The sequence below is a fragment of the Hippopotamus amphibius genome, chromosome 11, assembly GCF_030028045.1.
Source record: "Hippopotamus amphibius kiboko isolate mHipAmp2 chromosome 11, mHipAmp2.hap2, whole genome shotgun sequence".
Classification (NCBI taxonomy): domain Eukaryota; kingdom Metazoa; phylum Chordata; class Mammalia; order Artiodactyla; family Hippopotamidae; genus Hippopotamus; species Hippopotamus amphibius.
In genome coordinates this window covers 4,107,125-4,120,861 of record NC_080196.1, presented here as the reverse complement: position 1 = coordinate 4,120,861, position 13,737 = coordinate 4,107,125, and the positions used below count along the sequence as shown (strand labels likewise).

General features: G+C 39.9%; 1 protein-coding gene across 1 annotated transcript in view; it reads left to right on the top strand.

Moving 5' to 3' along the window:
- Window positions 1–13,737, top strand: part of F13A1 (coagulation factor XIII A chain) — a 144,539-nt gene that overhangs the window by 70,866 nt on the left and 59,936 nt on the right. The window contains exon 7 of the mRNA XM_057700513.1: window positions 12,229–12,403. Coding sequence (XP_057556496.1) covers window positions 12,229–12,403 — 175 coding nt within the window. The remainder of the gene's footprint in view (window positions 1–12,228; window positions 12,404–13,737) is intronic.

Sequence of the window (13,737 nt, the reverse complement as noted above, 5' to 3'; positions counted from 1 at the left end):
GGTCAGAACAGGTGTGCTGTGCTGTGTGACAAGAACAGCAGGGTCCTAGGGGAAGGAGAGACGGTGACAATAGCCTGCCTTGACTGCTGGGTGGTTCCCGGTCCCTGCCCATTTCTGCCCCATGACGAATGGGATGTGGCAGCTGTGGGCAGAGAAGTTCCCCAGGGAGGGCACTGGCCCTGCCACGGCCAGCGCACCCAAGGACACCACGTGCTATTCACTGTGGGAGCCCTGGCCTCCCACCTCGGTGCAGGGTCGCTGCTTTGGGTTGAGACTTATTAATAGGAGATCTGAGTCGAAGTGCACACAGAACCAGTACATGAGATGTGGACTCTCAGGGGTCTCCTAGGTAAAGGGGTGGAGGCCCTCGGAAATGATGTCATTCAAGGTCACACACAAATAAGTGGCTGAGCTGGAACTAGATATTGTCCTTGCTTTCAGGTCATCTTAGACCTTAGAGGGCCACCACCAACACACTAGCACCAATGACACAATTCCTACATCAAGTTAATCCCTCATTCACCAGGGATTTTCATTTCTGTTTATTGAAGAATTTTTAACAATTGACAAATATATTGCAAGTCAGTAGGAAAATAGAATTTACCTAATGGAAATTTTCATAGCCAGTATCCATTTCATAAATAACCAATGTGCAGATGAAGAGACAGAAGTATCAGGAAGTTAAATGACCTCTCCAAGGTCACTGGTCACTGGTAGCTATCTCCTGGAAAAGAAGGACCCAAGGGAATAGGTTCTGGGACAGGTGACTTTTGAAATAGGGGAATAAGTGAAGAAAGGCACAAATCAGAGGATTCTAAATAGCCAGAGGCATTGGGTCCCTGGGGAAAGAGTTCCCAAAGAAGACTAGGTACCAAATATGGTTTGGTGGTGGTGTTGCTGCCTGTGGTGGCGGCAGTGATGGTGGTGATGGTGGGAGTAGTTGGTTTGATGGTGGTGATGGTGGGAGTAGTTGCTATGACACTGATGGTAGTAAAATACTCAATATTAACTCATTCGTTCAACAAATATTTATTAAGAATTTGCAGTCTAGGTACAGTTGTAAACAAAATAGTTTCTACCTTCACAGAGCTTATAGTTTAATAGAGAAGACAGAGTAGTAAGCAGAACATTTTAACACAGTATAGCAGAGTCTCTGATGAAATAAACAGGGTCGTAGGAAAAAGCAAACCTCTCAAGCTTTGCTCAGAGTTTTCCCAGGACAAAACAGTGGCCTAACAAATGTTAGGATATTGGATGAAAAAGTAGGAGAATGACAGACAGGGGCCCACAGCAACAATAAGCTATGCTATTATTCATGGAAACTCTTTTTCCATGGTGGAAATTATACCCAAATAGCCAGTCGCCAAAAGCACAGCAAGAAAACATAGTCGGAGGAAATTTGCTCCTCTGGGGACTTATTGAATTCAATTACATTTTTTTTTTAAAAAAGGTGACATTATGGGGAAATTTTGGAAGGAGGGAGAGAAGAAAAATGTCAATATACTAGTTACATATTTTTAAATTCCAGTCTCTACACTGTGGCCAGGCTGGACTTTCCTGCTTCCCTTGAGGTGTACACATTTATTTTTAACCTTTGTCTTTTGCTAATATCGAACCACGATGCCGTCATTAATCCCCATTACTACCCTATTCTAACTGTGCCTTTTGGGAACTAACTCAGGATTGAACTTTTTTTTAACCAATCGATGTTCGGTGTACTCTTTAGTGTCATAAAAAAAAAAAATCTTGGACTCCAGTTAGTAAATCAAACTGACCACAAGTGCAGGTAGGTCCTGGAGTTTCCTAGGGCCCAACACAAGATGAATGACTGTAGACCTTGGAGACAAAACAGACTTCAGGGCTTCTGATCCCCAAGCATACATGATCTCACCGGTAAACTGAAAATAAAGCTACTTTTCACTTTCTCCATCTTTCGTCCCCTTCTTCTTGTCCTGGTATTCAGACAGTGTTTTATTTCTTTCCATGCATGAAAAAGACAGTCATGACATCACTCCTTTGATATTTTGCCAAGCAGCAAGGAAGCTACTACGAAACCGTGCTTTTATTTTTCCCCAGTTGTTTACTTGGTCATCTCAGAAAAAGCTTCACATTCAGCAAATCTCTTCATGCAACAAATTATTTCAACTATTCAGACTGCATTTAAAAATTCGCTTGGGTTAGAAATTCCACCCCGTTATCCCAAATGACCTTTAGAATCAGAAATAAATACTTGAAGTCTAGTTCCTAATCATGCAGGCCTGCGATAGTACAGCTCCCTAAAATTTTTATTAGTAAAATAAAAATGTTAAAGTACTATATAACGTCTCCTTTGTTTTATAAGCAGCTAAACTCCCCTTTCGCGGAGTGAACTGTCCTGGAGAAATCTGAGGACGCAGGTGCTTCAGGGCCACTTCCCCACCAACGAGCTGCCTCACGTTTCCCCGTGTGGATCTTATCTTTGCAAAACTTTCATCTATCAGAAAAGCATGATTATGTAATCATAATTCGTTTCTCCATTCTTGCACCAAAGATTTACCTAGCTGCCAAACAGAACTTCTAATGGGAGTGGTACATTCAGGGCAAGCACTCTGACTGTGACTCAGTGCCACCTTTGTGGAGGTAAAGGTACGTCTTCCACTGGTGTTTTGGAATAGTGGCAATGACGCCCAGGCCTGCATAATTTCCAGGCTGGTGACCGTTGCCAGGTGCAGGCACTCTATGGGTTTCAGCCCCCATCCAGAGTTTCTGGACCTCAGACGCCCTCTGCTTTCTTATCGTAAACTGTTATTTTCTCTCTCCATGATTCAAGCCCAGGAATGTCAAGAGTAGCATTCCTCACTCTGGGAGAGCAGAAAAAGCTAGAGGCCTCTGATGTGCTTAATAACCTTTCCAGCCTCCATCGAGAGCTCCCAAGGGTGGCAACTTTGGAGAATCTACTGGTTAGGATTAATGAAAAACGTGATTGTAGTTCAACAAGGTAAAAGACTAATTCTAATAAGATGTTTTTAACTCTTAAAGTTGGTCAAGGTACCCACAAGCACGGGAGGCCTTCCTATTCATTCAGGAATGGCCAGGGGAAACCAGTGATGAATGGAAGGTGCTGACCCAGGACGATCTCTAGGACATTTCAAACGAAACACAGTGCCCCAAGGTCACCTCATTCACCAGGGGTTTTCATTTCTGTTTATTGAAGACTTTTAAACAATGACAAATATATTGGAAGCCAGGAGGATAATAGACTTTACCTAAAGGAAACTGTTTTCCTAGCCAATTTTGAGAAATTGTATCCGTTTCATAAATAACCAACGTGCAGATGAAGAGACAGAAGTATCAGGAAGTTAAGTGACTTGTCCAAGGTTGCTGGTCACACTGGAAATGGATCTCAGGTTGCCTGACCTCACTGTTCCACACACCATGTTGTATTTCCCCTCTATTTGTCCTCTGCCTGTCCTCTCTCCACATCTCATGAGCTCCGTGGGTACAAACGTAATGCCTTTCACAAGCCCTATCTTATTCAAGCCTTCCCTTTCAGGCTGGGGTGCAGGGGCTGGAGGAGACAATGAACTGCTCAGGCATCATTTTTGTCTCTTACGGAGAAGCCAGCGCAGTACTGAAATTTCCATTTGTGGGCAAGCAGCTGGGTTCCTCAATTATTAATGTTACATTTCTTAAGCCTGTGCTCCCCATATTTTTGGAGCAAAACCGACGTTTATTACAAGCCATCTCTCAAAGGTGATAATCACAGTCAGTCTAAATGTCTACTTTCCCTGAATTGCTTCCCGGAATGAGGTTTCAATGCTGCATCTATTCTGTAATCACGTCGGCTATTTCTGAAACACAGGGCTGCTTCTCAGCCCTCCTCCCGAGCTGTGCAGTCAGGGCTGCTCTGGTCTGGTGGGGCAGACATCTCCAGGATGGATGACTTAGAAATGCAGCAAAGCCAGCACGGCCCTTTACGATATGCCATCTCAGGTCTATGCACTTTGGATCCCTTTCTACCCTCTCTCCTTCCCCTCCCCTCTCCCTTGACATCCTTTTCCTTTCCTCGTCTTCCTCTGTTCTTTCCTTTTCCCATCCATCCATTCATCCATCCATCCTCTCATTCCGATGTTTTCCGAGGCCTGTTCTATAGACCAGCCCTGAACCACGCAGCAGTGAATTAGCAATGAAAAAAAGAAGACAATGTTTGGAAGCTTGAAATCTCAGTAGTCTCTCTCTCTCTCTGTCCACCTTTTGTTATTTCTTTCATGACTGTCAATTAGTAAAAAAGGTTTGGGCCAAATAAGAATCCTCAGTTACTAAGGGAGACAAGGTTAATAGTCTGTAGTTGTAAAGATTTTCATAAAAAATGAATCTAATCACCAGCTCCTGTCGGAGCTTCTGTCAAGTATATAAAGCAGAGCACATTTGCGAGAGTGGTTGTATGCTTCACAATATAGGTTAGGGTTAGGTCATGTGGTTTTTATGCTGTTGTTGTCATTGAAATAAAATTTACATACAGTGAAAGTGCGGATAGAAAATGCAAAATTCAACGAGCTTTGATTGGGGTCATTGCTATCCTAACCAAAACACAGCCATGACCATCAGCCCCGAAATTTCCCTTGTGCTTTCTTGTAGTCAGTCCACATCTCCATGAGCAACAACTATTCTGATTTCTTACAATAGGCTAGATTTGCCTGTCCTTAACCTTCACATAACTGAATTCATACAGTATGTACTATTTGGGACTGGCTTCTTTTACTCAACCAATTCTTACGCCTCTTTAATGTGTTCCTTTGTATTAATTAGCGAGCAGTAGTCCGTTGTATTCTGTATCTCAATGTGTGCTTCCATTCACCTGCTGATGGACATTTGAGATGTTTCTAATTTGGACCTATTATGAATAAAGCTATTAGGAACACTCTTGTATAAGTCACTTTGTGTGTGTACTTACATTTTCGTATTTCTGAGGTTACATGGTTACAGATGGCGTGTCTAAGTCACAGGGCATGTATATGTTTAACTTTATAAGAATCTGCCAGTTTTCCAAAGTGGGACCCTAGAGTGTCATGGACACAATCTGACATCCATTGTACGACTTCTACCTACAATTAAGATTCATCTCCACCAGACTATACCTGGGAGCTTGTGGTTCACAAACCTGGAAAGACTCTCCTTCAAGGACTAGTTCTTCTCCTTCCCAGATTTAACTCTCCACCTTTGAAACTAGTTCATGTTTCCCCAAATTTATTTCCAGTGGTCTTTGAGAAACTACTATAGACAGGAGTAGGTATAAAACTGTCTTCTATAAGAATTACAGAAATCCTAGCCTTTATGAGAACATAACTTTGAACAATGAAATTTAACAGAATATAATAGGTTTATAACAGAAAAGTCACCTTCTCATAGCCGTATAAAATGTGCACACAGATGAGAAAGATACCTTTACATATTTAAAAAGAAGCAGAAAAAAATAGTAATTATGCAAAATGTGATGGACCTAAGCCTTGGCTTCAGAGAGGCCGCCCACCCAACAAGGCGTACAAGGAATTTTAGCTATTCTCTCCCTTACGGTAAATATTTGAGGAAACTCTAAACATTTTTAAAACTGTAAAGAAAGTAATAATCATCATATTTATTCTCACTGCAAAACTGAACACAACATCCTGGCATACCTGCTTCCAGTCTTTTTAATGAAAGTTCTTTTTTATTGTTTGGTTAAAAAAATAATAATGCTCTCTAAAAAAGAATTCAGACAGTCCAGAAAAATGTAAAGATAAAAGTTTAAAAAAAAACCTTCTCTCAAAAAAATCACTCCAGATTTCTCCATCAAGAAATAACCATTATTAATATTTGATGTACATCATTTCAACTAGATATATAGATATTTAAATAGATATAGTTTTGAGATCATAAATTGTATTATACTATATAGTTTAGTTTAAAAGTATTCTATTTACTTTTTATAGCCTTATTGAGATACAAATGACATACAATAAAATGCACATATTTAAAATGCACAATTTGATCATTTTGATGCACCTATGAGACCGTTACCAAAATGGAAAAAATAGATACATCCATCACTGCTCAAAATTTCCTTTGTCATTTCTCCATTTTACACCTTCCTGCTTTGTCTACCAAGCAATCACTGTTCTGCTTTCTGTCACTGCATATTGATTTATATTTTCTATAATTTTATATTAGTGGAATCATGCAGTATGTGCATTTTTGGTCTGGCTTCATTCACGCTTCTTTATCTCATTTGAGATTCACCCATTGATACCGTGCTTTTTATTGCTGAGTGGTGTTGCATTGGACAGACCACCCACAATTTGTTTATCCATTCACTTGCTGATGGACATTTGGGGTGTCTGCAATTTTTGCCTCTTCCAAATAAAGCTAGAAATATTCATGTGAAGGTCTTTGTGTAGACATGTAAACATATGCTTTTATTTCTCTTAGATAAATACCTAGAAGTAAGATGCCTGGGTCACATGGTAGGTGTATGTTTAATTTTTAAGAAACTCCCGTAGTGGTTTCACCACTTTACGTTCCTCCCAGACATGTATCAGAGTCCCAGGTGTTTGCATCTTCCCCTACACTTGATATGATCGGTCTTTAATTTTAGACTTTCTAATAGGTGTGTAGTGTTATCTTATTGTGGTTTCAATCTGCATTTCCCTATAACTAATGATGTTGAACTTCTTTTGTTGTGTTTGTCATCCATGTTTCTTCGCTGATGTTGTATCTCTTCACCTATTTTTCCCATGTCTTTACATTTTGTTCATCTTATTAGTGAGTTCAAGCATTCTTCACATATTCTGGCTACAAGCTATCGCATGTATGATTTACAAATATTTTCTCCCACTCTGGACTTAACTTTTCATTCTCTTAACGATATCTTTCAAAGAGCGAAGGTTCTTTGATGCAGTTCAATCTGTAAATATATTCTTTTATGGGTCATTCTTTTGGTATTATATCTAAAGAATCTTTACCTAATCAAAGGGCACAAAATTTTCCCCTATGTTTTCTTCTGGAAGTTTTTTTAGTTTTTTAGATTTTATATTTAGGTCTATGATCCATTTTAAGATAATTTTTATATGGTGCAAGGCATACATCAAAGTTCACTTTTGCATATGAATATCCAATTTTTCCAATATCATTTGTTAAAAAGATTATTCTTTGTCCATGGAATTGCCTTTACAGCTTTGTCAAGAATTAGTTAAGTATATTTCTAGGGTCTGTTTCTGTGTTCTCTACCATGCTCCATTGGTCTGTTTGTTTGTATTTATGCCAAATGTATCATCATTCTATTTAATGAAGTGTTACATTTAATTGTACTCAAATTAAAATTTGTTTCATTTAAGTTTATTAAATTTTACTTTCACAGAAGAAAAAACTGAATTATAACACAAGAGACTGTTAAACTCCAAATAAATATTTCTTTACTACGAGAAATATTATTTCCTAACAGATACTGCTAAGGTTATTAGAAATTTATGAACACCATTAAAAGAAAAAAGTAATTATATGTTTTAAATTATGTTTTAGATAGTGTTGGTTTTACCTAAGAGAGATGAACACATTAAAGTATCAGCACTCCCATTCTTCCCCTCCTCTTTCCTCCCTCATATCTAATTTTTTCTTAAGATTATTATTGTTTTCACATTATCAAGTTTTAACATTCGTATTCATTCTGTTGATTTTTAAACATATGTGGATTTTTCTCACCACTGGATCGTTTACCTGGGATCTTTGCTGGTTTCATCCCTTAACTACCTTGATATCACTTTTCACGTAGTTCGCTTCTGATGGGTCCTGTGTTCTCAGAGATCCTTCATGTCTGACAATGTGTGCTGGTTGTCCTTATACCTAGAGAACATCTTAGCTGTGTGTGCTATTCTTGGGTCCACCTTCCTCTCAGGATCATGCAAATGTGGATGGCTGTGTTTTGCCATCAGCTGGTTGCTCTGGAGAAGTCTCAAGACAGCCCCATTCTCCCCTTGTTGTTAATTTGTGTTTTCTGTCTGTAGGACTGAACAATTATTTCTTTTTTTCTTTTCTTTTTTTTGGCCACGCCACACGGCTTGTGGGATCTTAGTTCCCCGACCAGGGATCGAACCCGTGCCCCCTGCAGTGGAAGCGTGGAGTCCAAACCACTGGACCACCAGGGAATCCCAGAACAATTATTTCTTTATCCTTAAGTTCAACTAGCTTAATTAGCTGAAGTTCCTAGGTAACGTGCATTCTACATCAAATTACCCTGGAGCTCAGATTGCTCTTACAAGGTACAGATTTCACTTTTCCTCAATTAGGTAAAGTTTTCTTATATTATGTCATGAATATATTTTCTGTTTTATTTGTCAAGTTCTCTATCTTGAGCATACTAATTACCCTTCTGTTATATCATCCTCACCTTCCATAACTATTAGCTTCTCTCTAAATAACTTCATCTCTTTACCTTTTTCACTAGTATTTTCTTCATCTCAAGCTTTTCTTCTATGTCATTAATTTTACTTTCAACATTTCTAGTCTGTTTCTTATAGTTTCTAATTTATCTTTAGTTCCATGATGATGTGAGTTGGTGCCCAATGTGTTCCTTTAGGTCTGTGATCTCCTGGGAGGTTGTGAGAAAGTCCTTTATGTTCCTTAGCTTTGTTTTCATCTATGTATAGTTTTTCCATTCTCTCTCTTTCCTTTCTGTTTCTCTTTTTCCTCATGCTCATACTTGTGTAACTCTTCTCCAAGTGTTCTCTTTGCTGTAATATACTGTGGATAAAATCTTGACTCTCCAACACAAGATTGGTTTGATTTCACCTCTGAACTACAGTTTGAGGCCAACGTATTTCAGTCTACTCTTTTGTGCCCTGAGACAGACGAATCCTTGGGCTTTGCTCTTTCTTTGAGGATTCTGTTAAACTTCTCATCCCAGAATCCACTCCACCTAATTGGAGGTAGATCCCGTTCCCATGTGCAGATAACTCTCAAGCTTTGTAGTCCCAGAATCTCTACCTTTGTAGGGACACAGACCCTTTTTCACACATTCTCCACAGCAGTTTGTTTCCATGATTCCGGTCAGAACAAGGAAACGATCAGCGTTTTAATTCAGTTTGTTTCTTGCCAGATTTTGAAATACAGATGAGTGATCTCAAGATTTTGTTGACTTGACAGTAGGGCTTGTGAAGCCCTCATGGTCAGGGTTAGAAACTGAGCCGTGCCGCCCATCTGTCCCACTGCAAAATCCTCACCTTTTCTTGGATCAGGTTTTGAAGTTGATTGAATTGTTATGCCACTGAGGCTGCTGACTTTCAGAGGGGCTGGTTTTTCATTTTTTCCCATATTGTAGGTATTATGAGAGGACAATTTAGTGAAACCTTAATGAAGCTGAGTAACGCTCCCTGTCCCAAGTCCTGGGCTCATATTTTCTTCTTGACCACCAACGATGCAAGACCACATTTCATTCTGTCACTGGTTCAACACTGCATTCCTGATAGGGTGTTAACAGTCAACTGTGGCCTGAAAAGGGACCTGCGTGACCTCGAAGTGTCCCCCAGACATATCTTGTTGTCTAGGGAGGGGGATATTACTTTAACCCTTTACATCTCTCACTAAAGAGTTAGCTCTTTCCGTATCTAGGCTCCCCAGAAATCAATATTCTAATTAGAAAACAGTAGCTAATCTGGCCAAATGCTAATAGATGAGACGTGATTTATCTAACGACAGGGGACCAGCTCAGCATTAACAATTAAAAGGTCTGCAGAGGAGAGAGCTATTTTTTTTTTCTTACGTTTCCCTTTGGCTGATTGGGTTCAGCTGTAAGCTATAAATAACACTTAATTAATGGCTATCTTTGAAAATCAGTCATCAGAATCATAGTTTAGGAACTTTTACCTCTGAGATTCATTGCCCTATTCTATTTCTCAACGATAAAAACTAGTAATGTGAGTTAAAGCTGAATCTACCTACTCACAAATACCAAACCGCATCATAGCCTACCAAGGCACGCTTCAGGCTTCACTATGATAGATGCAGATTTACGTAATCAATTCAAACTGCAAGGAGAATTATCGATCATGAATAGAACCAAAACTGTTGGCCAAACCCTGCTGCACTGCAGTCACTTCATGGAGTTACAGGATAAAGTCAAGGTTAACAGCAAAGGAAGGAGTGTGCAATTCGTTGAATGGGGTCCTTCAGGAATCTCAAAAGAGTTAATTTTTTTCCACATTAAACAAAGTAACTGGGTAGTTACCTTCCCTTTAACCTAACTAGACAGAGTCAAAGGGGAAAAATAGTAGAAAGTGCTTGCACATCTTAAGTATTTTCTACTTGGTCAAATATTGCCTACTTACATGGAGCAGGTCCTTGAACTTGCCATATTTCTTCATGACACCAAGCAATTATTTCAACTCTTTCTACCATGTAGATAACCTTTTCTGGACCTCAGCACCTCAAGACTTAGCTTTCATGTCATTTTCTCTGTCCAGCCCACAACCACCACCACCCTCCAATCTAATAAAACTGATTACTCCTTCTATTAGGACCCCACTCTTCCTGTACATCTTTCTGTATTAATATCGGTAAACTTTACTTCTGCTTAACGGGTTTCTGGTCCATCTCTTTCCACAGAGAAGATCTTACTCTTATTCAGATGTACAAGGCCTATATGCTTGTTGAATATACAACAGATTATTCAACAACTATTGAGTACCTGCTCTTTGCCAGTACTTGCCAGAAATCAGAAAGGCATAGATTTTTTATCTCTGTTCTCAATGTAGGGGAGATTAGACTCTTTTAAAAACTAAACTCAGCAAGCCTAAGAGGAGGGTCTGGGCAAGTGCTGAGGCTGAGCCGTTAATTAGCAAGGCCATGAACACATAAAATATCACCATAACTCTTCTATGATTTTTAATGTCTCCTTTACAGGTTTCGTAATCCGAACACACCTGCTTCATATGTCCCACATTGCTTACTAATGCCGTTGCAGTGTAGTCTGAACCTATGCTTCTCAAACTGACGTGTACACGAATCACCTGGGGATTTTGTTAAAATGCAGGTTCTGGTTTAGTTGGTCTGGGCAGGACCCTGAGAGTCCGCATTTCCAGCCAGCTCCCAGGCGTTCCTCTGCTGCTGGTCCACAGACCGCACTTTGAGGAGCAAGTCTATAAACCATGGTCATGTCAACAGAGAAACATTGCTAAAGTGGCATCAATTTTTGGAAAAACTCCCAAAGCTCCCCACCTAGACATTCTTCTGATTATAATTAAACATGATGAAAGTTACAACAAGAGAAGTAAGATTCAGCAGTGACCCCCAAGAAACTAACAGGATGCCTTGAAACTATTCATTCTTGGCCCCTGTTTTATTGTCTAAACACGAAAGCGCTTTGTTCCTGCACTTGAGGTCTGCTGCTACCAAATGACTGTGGTCTGAATGTGTAGCCAGGTTTTCCCAAATATTCAAGGTTGCCATTCTTTGCTTAAGTCTCCCCTGTATTTAAACTATAATACCCCAGGCCCTTTATGTATTATAATTTGAAATATCTTTTAACAAAATTATGCAACTTTAATCACCTTAAGCAATTATAAAGAAAATGTATGATTTTCATAAATTTCATAAATTCGTACAGAAAAACTTCTGTAATGCAACTTTTTAAAAAACAGACTCTGCAAGGTACCCAAGGGCATCTAATTTCTTATTCATTCTTAACGGCTCCTATGACAGCATCTGCTTATTTTTTCAATTTATTAGAGTCTGCCATTCATCATCAAAGTCAAAGCTTGTTAGACTGTGAGACTTTGGGCCCCCACTCTAACATGTTCTATCATTGTCAGTTTTTAAACTCTCCTTCTATCAAGACAAGATCCCTACTTGAGCTGTTTTCTTTTGTAGGTCTTCTTCCTCTCTTTCTCACACATTCTCCAGCACTCTTCCCACCAGACCAAGGGCCCTGTGTGTGTCTTCTGTCAAGCACGTGAGAAGACATGACAACTCTTCCTGTCTGCTTTTCAACACCAGCTTACAACAACCCTACGCTATTTAAGAGGCAGTCTTGGTTATTTGCTTTTTCACCGCACACTCATCATCTCATCACTTTCCCTGACAAATAACAGTGAACTGAACAGAAGTGGAACTGTTTTCGTCATGCAGGAATATGGAAGGCACTGGAAGCCTTAGCTTGCCCAGTGTCAGGCTCTGAAGAGGACTCTTCTAAATGATCTTCTCACCTCTTATGGTCTCATTTAGATTAATGCCAAGGATGATGAAGGCGTCATCGTTGGATCCTGGGACAATGTCTATGCCTATGGCATCCCCCCATCAGCCTGGACTGGAAGTGTTGACATCCTGTTGGAATACAAGAGTTCTGAGAATCCAGTCCGCTATGGTCAGTGCTGGGTTTTTGCTGGCGTCTTTAACACGTGTAAGTATCCAGTTGAGTAATATGTTTTCAACGTAAAGGAAATTTCACCTCAAGACACTTTATCTGTAACCTGGCAAAGGGACCTAGCAAGCTCCATTGGATATTTAGAATTTGTGGTGGCTATTTTGGGGTGTAGCCAATGCAAAATTAAATTGTACTGGGCCAAATACACTCAGAGTTTCTCTTTGACTGCAGAACCTTTATAGAAAGAATGATGGACTATTTTATTCATAATCCATCATTTCAACACCCAGAGAAATGGAGTGTCTCCGGGGCCACGTAAGGATGTGGGGGGAAGAATGAGCCATTTTTTCTTAGTAACCCCACATTTTAGAAAGGTTAAATCAGCAAATTTTAAAATAATAAATACTAAGATATGCACTGCTTGTTATTGAGAAGTTTTATAGGTATGCTTATTTGCTTACTGTTTATCACTGAGAAGTTTGTAAATATACCCACTTAGCTTTCACCCTGGCTCCGGAGGGGATTGTGGCAGGTGGGCACATCCCCATTCGCGTGTGATTCTCAACGCCCCTGGGCAATTATATCCCAGAACTTAATGAACGATCTGTACTCCCCAGCTCTTGCTTGTAATCTACCCAACATCCAACCCATAGAGGAGAACATATGGGAACAGAATCATTCCCTTCAGCCTCATGCATCATTTTTCATCTGGGCATTTGCCTGTTCAGGCCCCGACAAGGTTATTGTTAATTCAGTGAGTATTTTTAAAAATACATTTATTTCAGTATGTCTTCATCATCGGTAATGATTTTCATTCACATGCCATTTCTAGAGCCCTGTAAAGAAAAAATTAAGCTCAAGTCAAAGTGTCCTTTCTGTTGGCTTGTTAACAAAGATTGTTTTACCCAGTTAGCATGTTTTTTAATCAGAAAAATCAAGGAGGCTCTGGAGGCTGGAAGCCGGGATGAGACCATTTTTTATAAGTGGTTATGGAGCCTGTCAGTTTCAGCTCAAAGTTGCGACCATCCAAGAATTAGTCAGAGATCCAAGTGGGAAGAAATCATGAGTTTAGTTTGTACGTTTTGTTTCTCCGTGGCAGCAGACGGAGTAAGATTATTTTCTTAGCCATTTGCATATACCCAAGGGCTAAAGGAATATATATTTCCTGGGAGCAGTGAACAGCAGTGTAGCCAATGTGTCAGTGCCCTAGAAGGGCTGGTCTCTCAAGGTCTACATGGAAGCCTGAACTTCACAAAGGGCTAACAGTTGGAGATAGGCCCCCTCCCTCGTGACTCCCAAGACAAGACCAAGTACAGGGTGCTTGGTGGAGGCAGCCTCTCTTCCGAAATGACCCCAGGAAAACAGAAAGG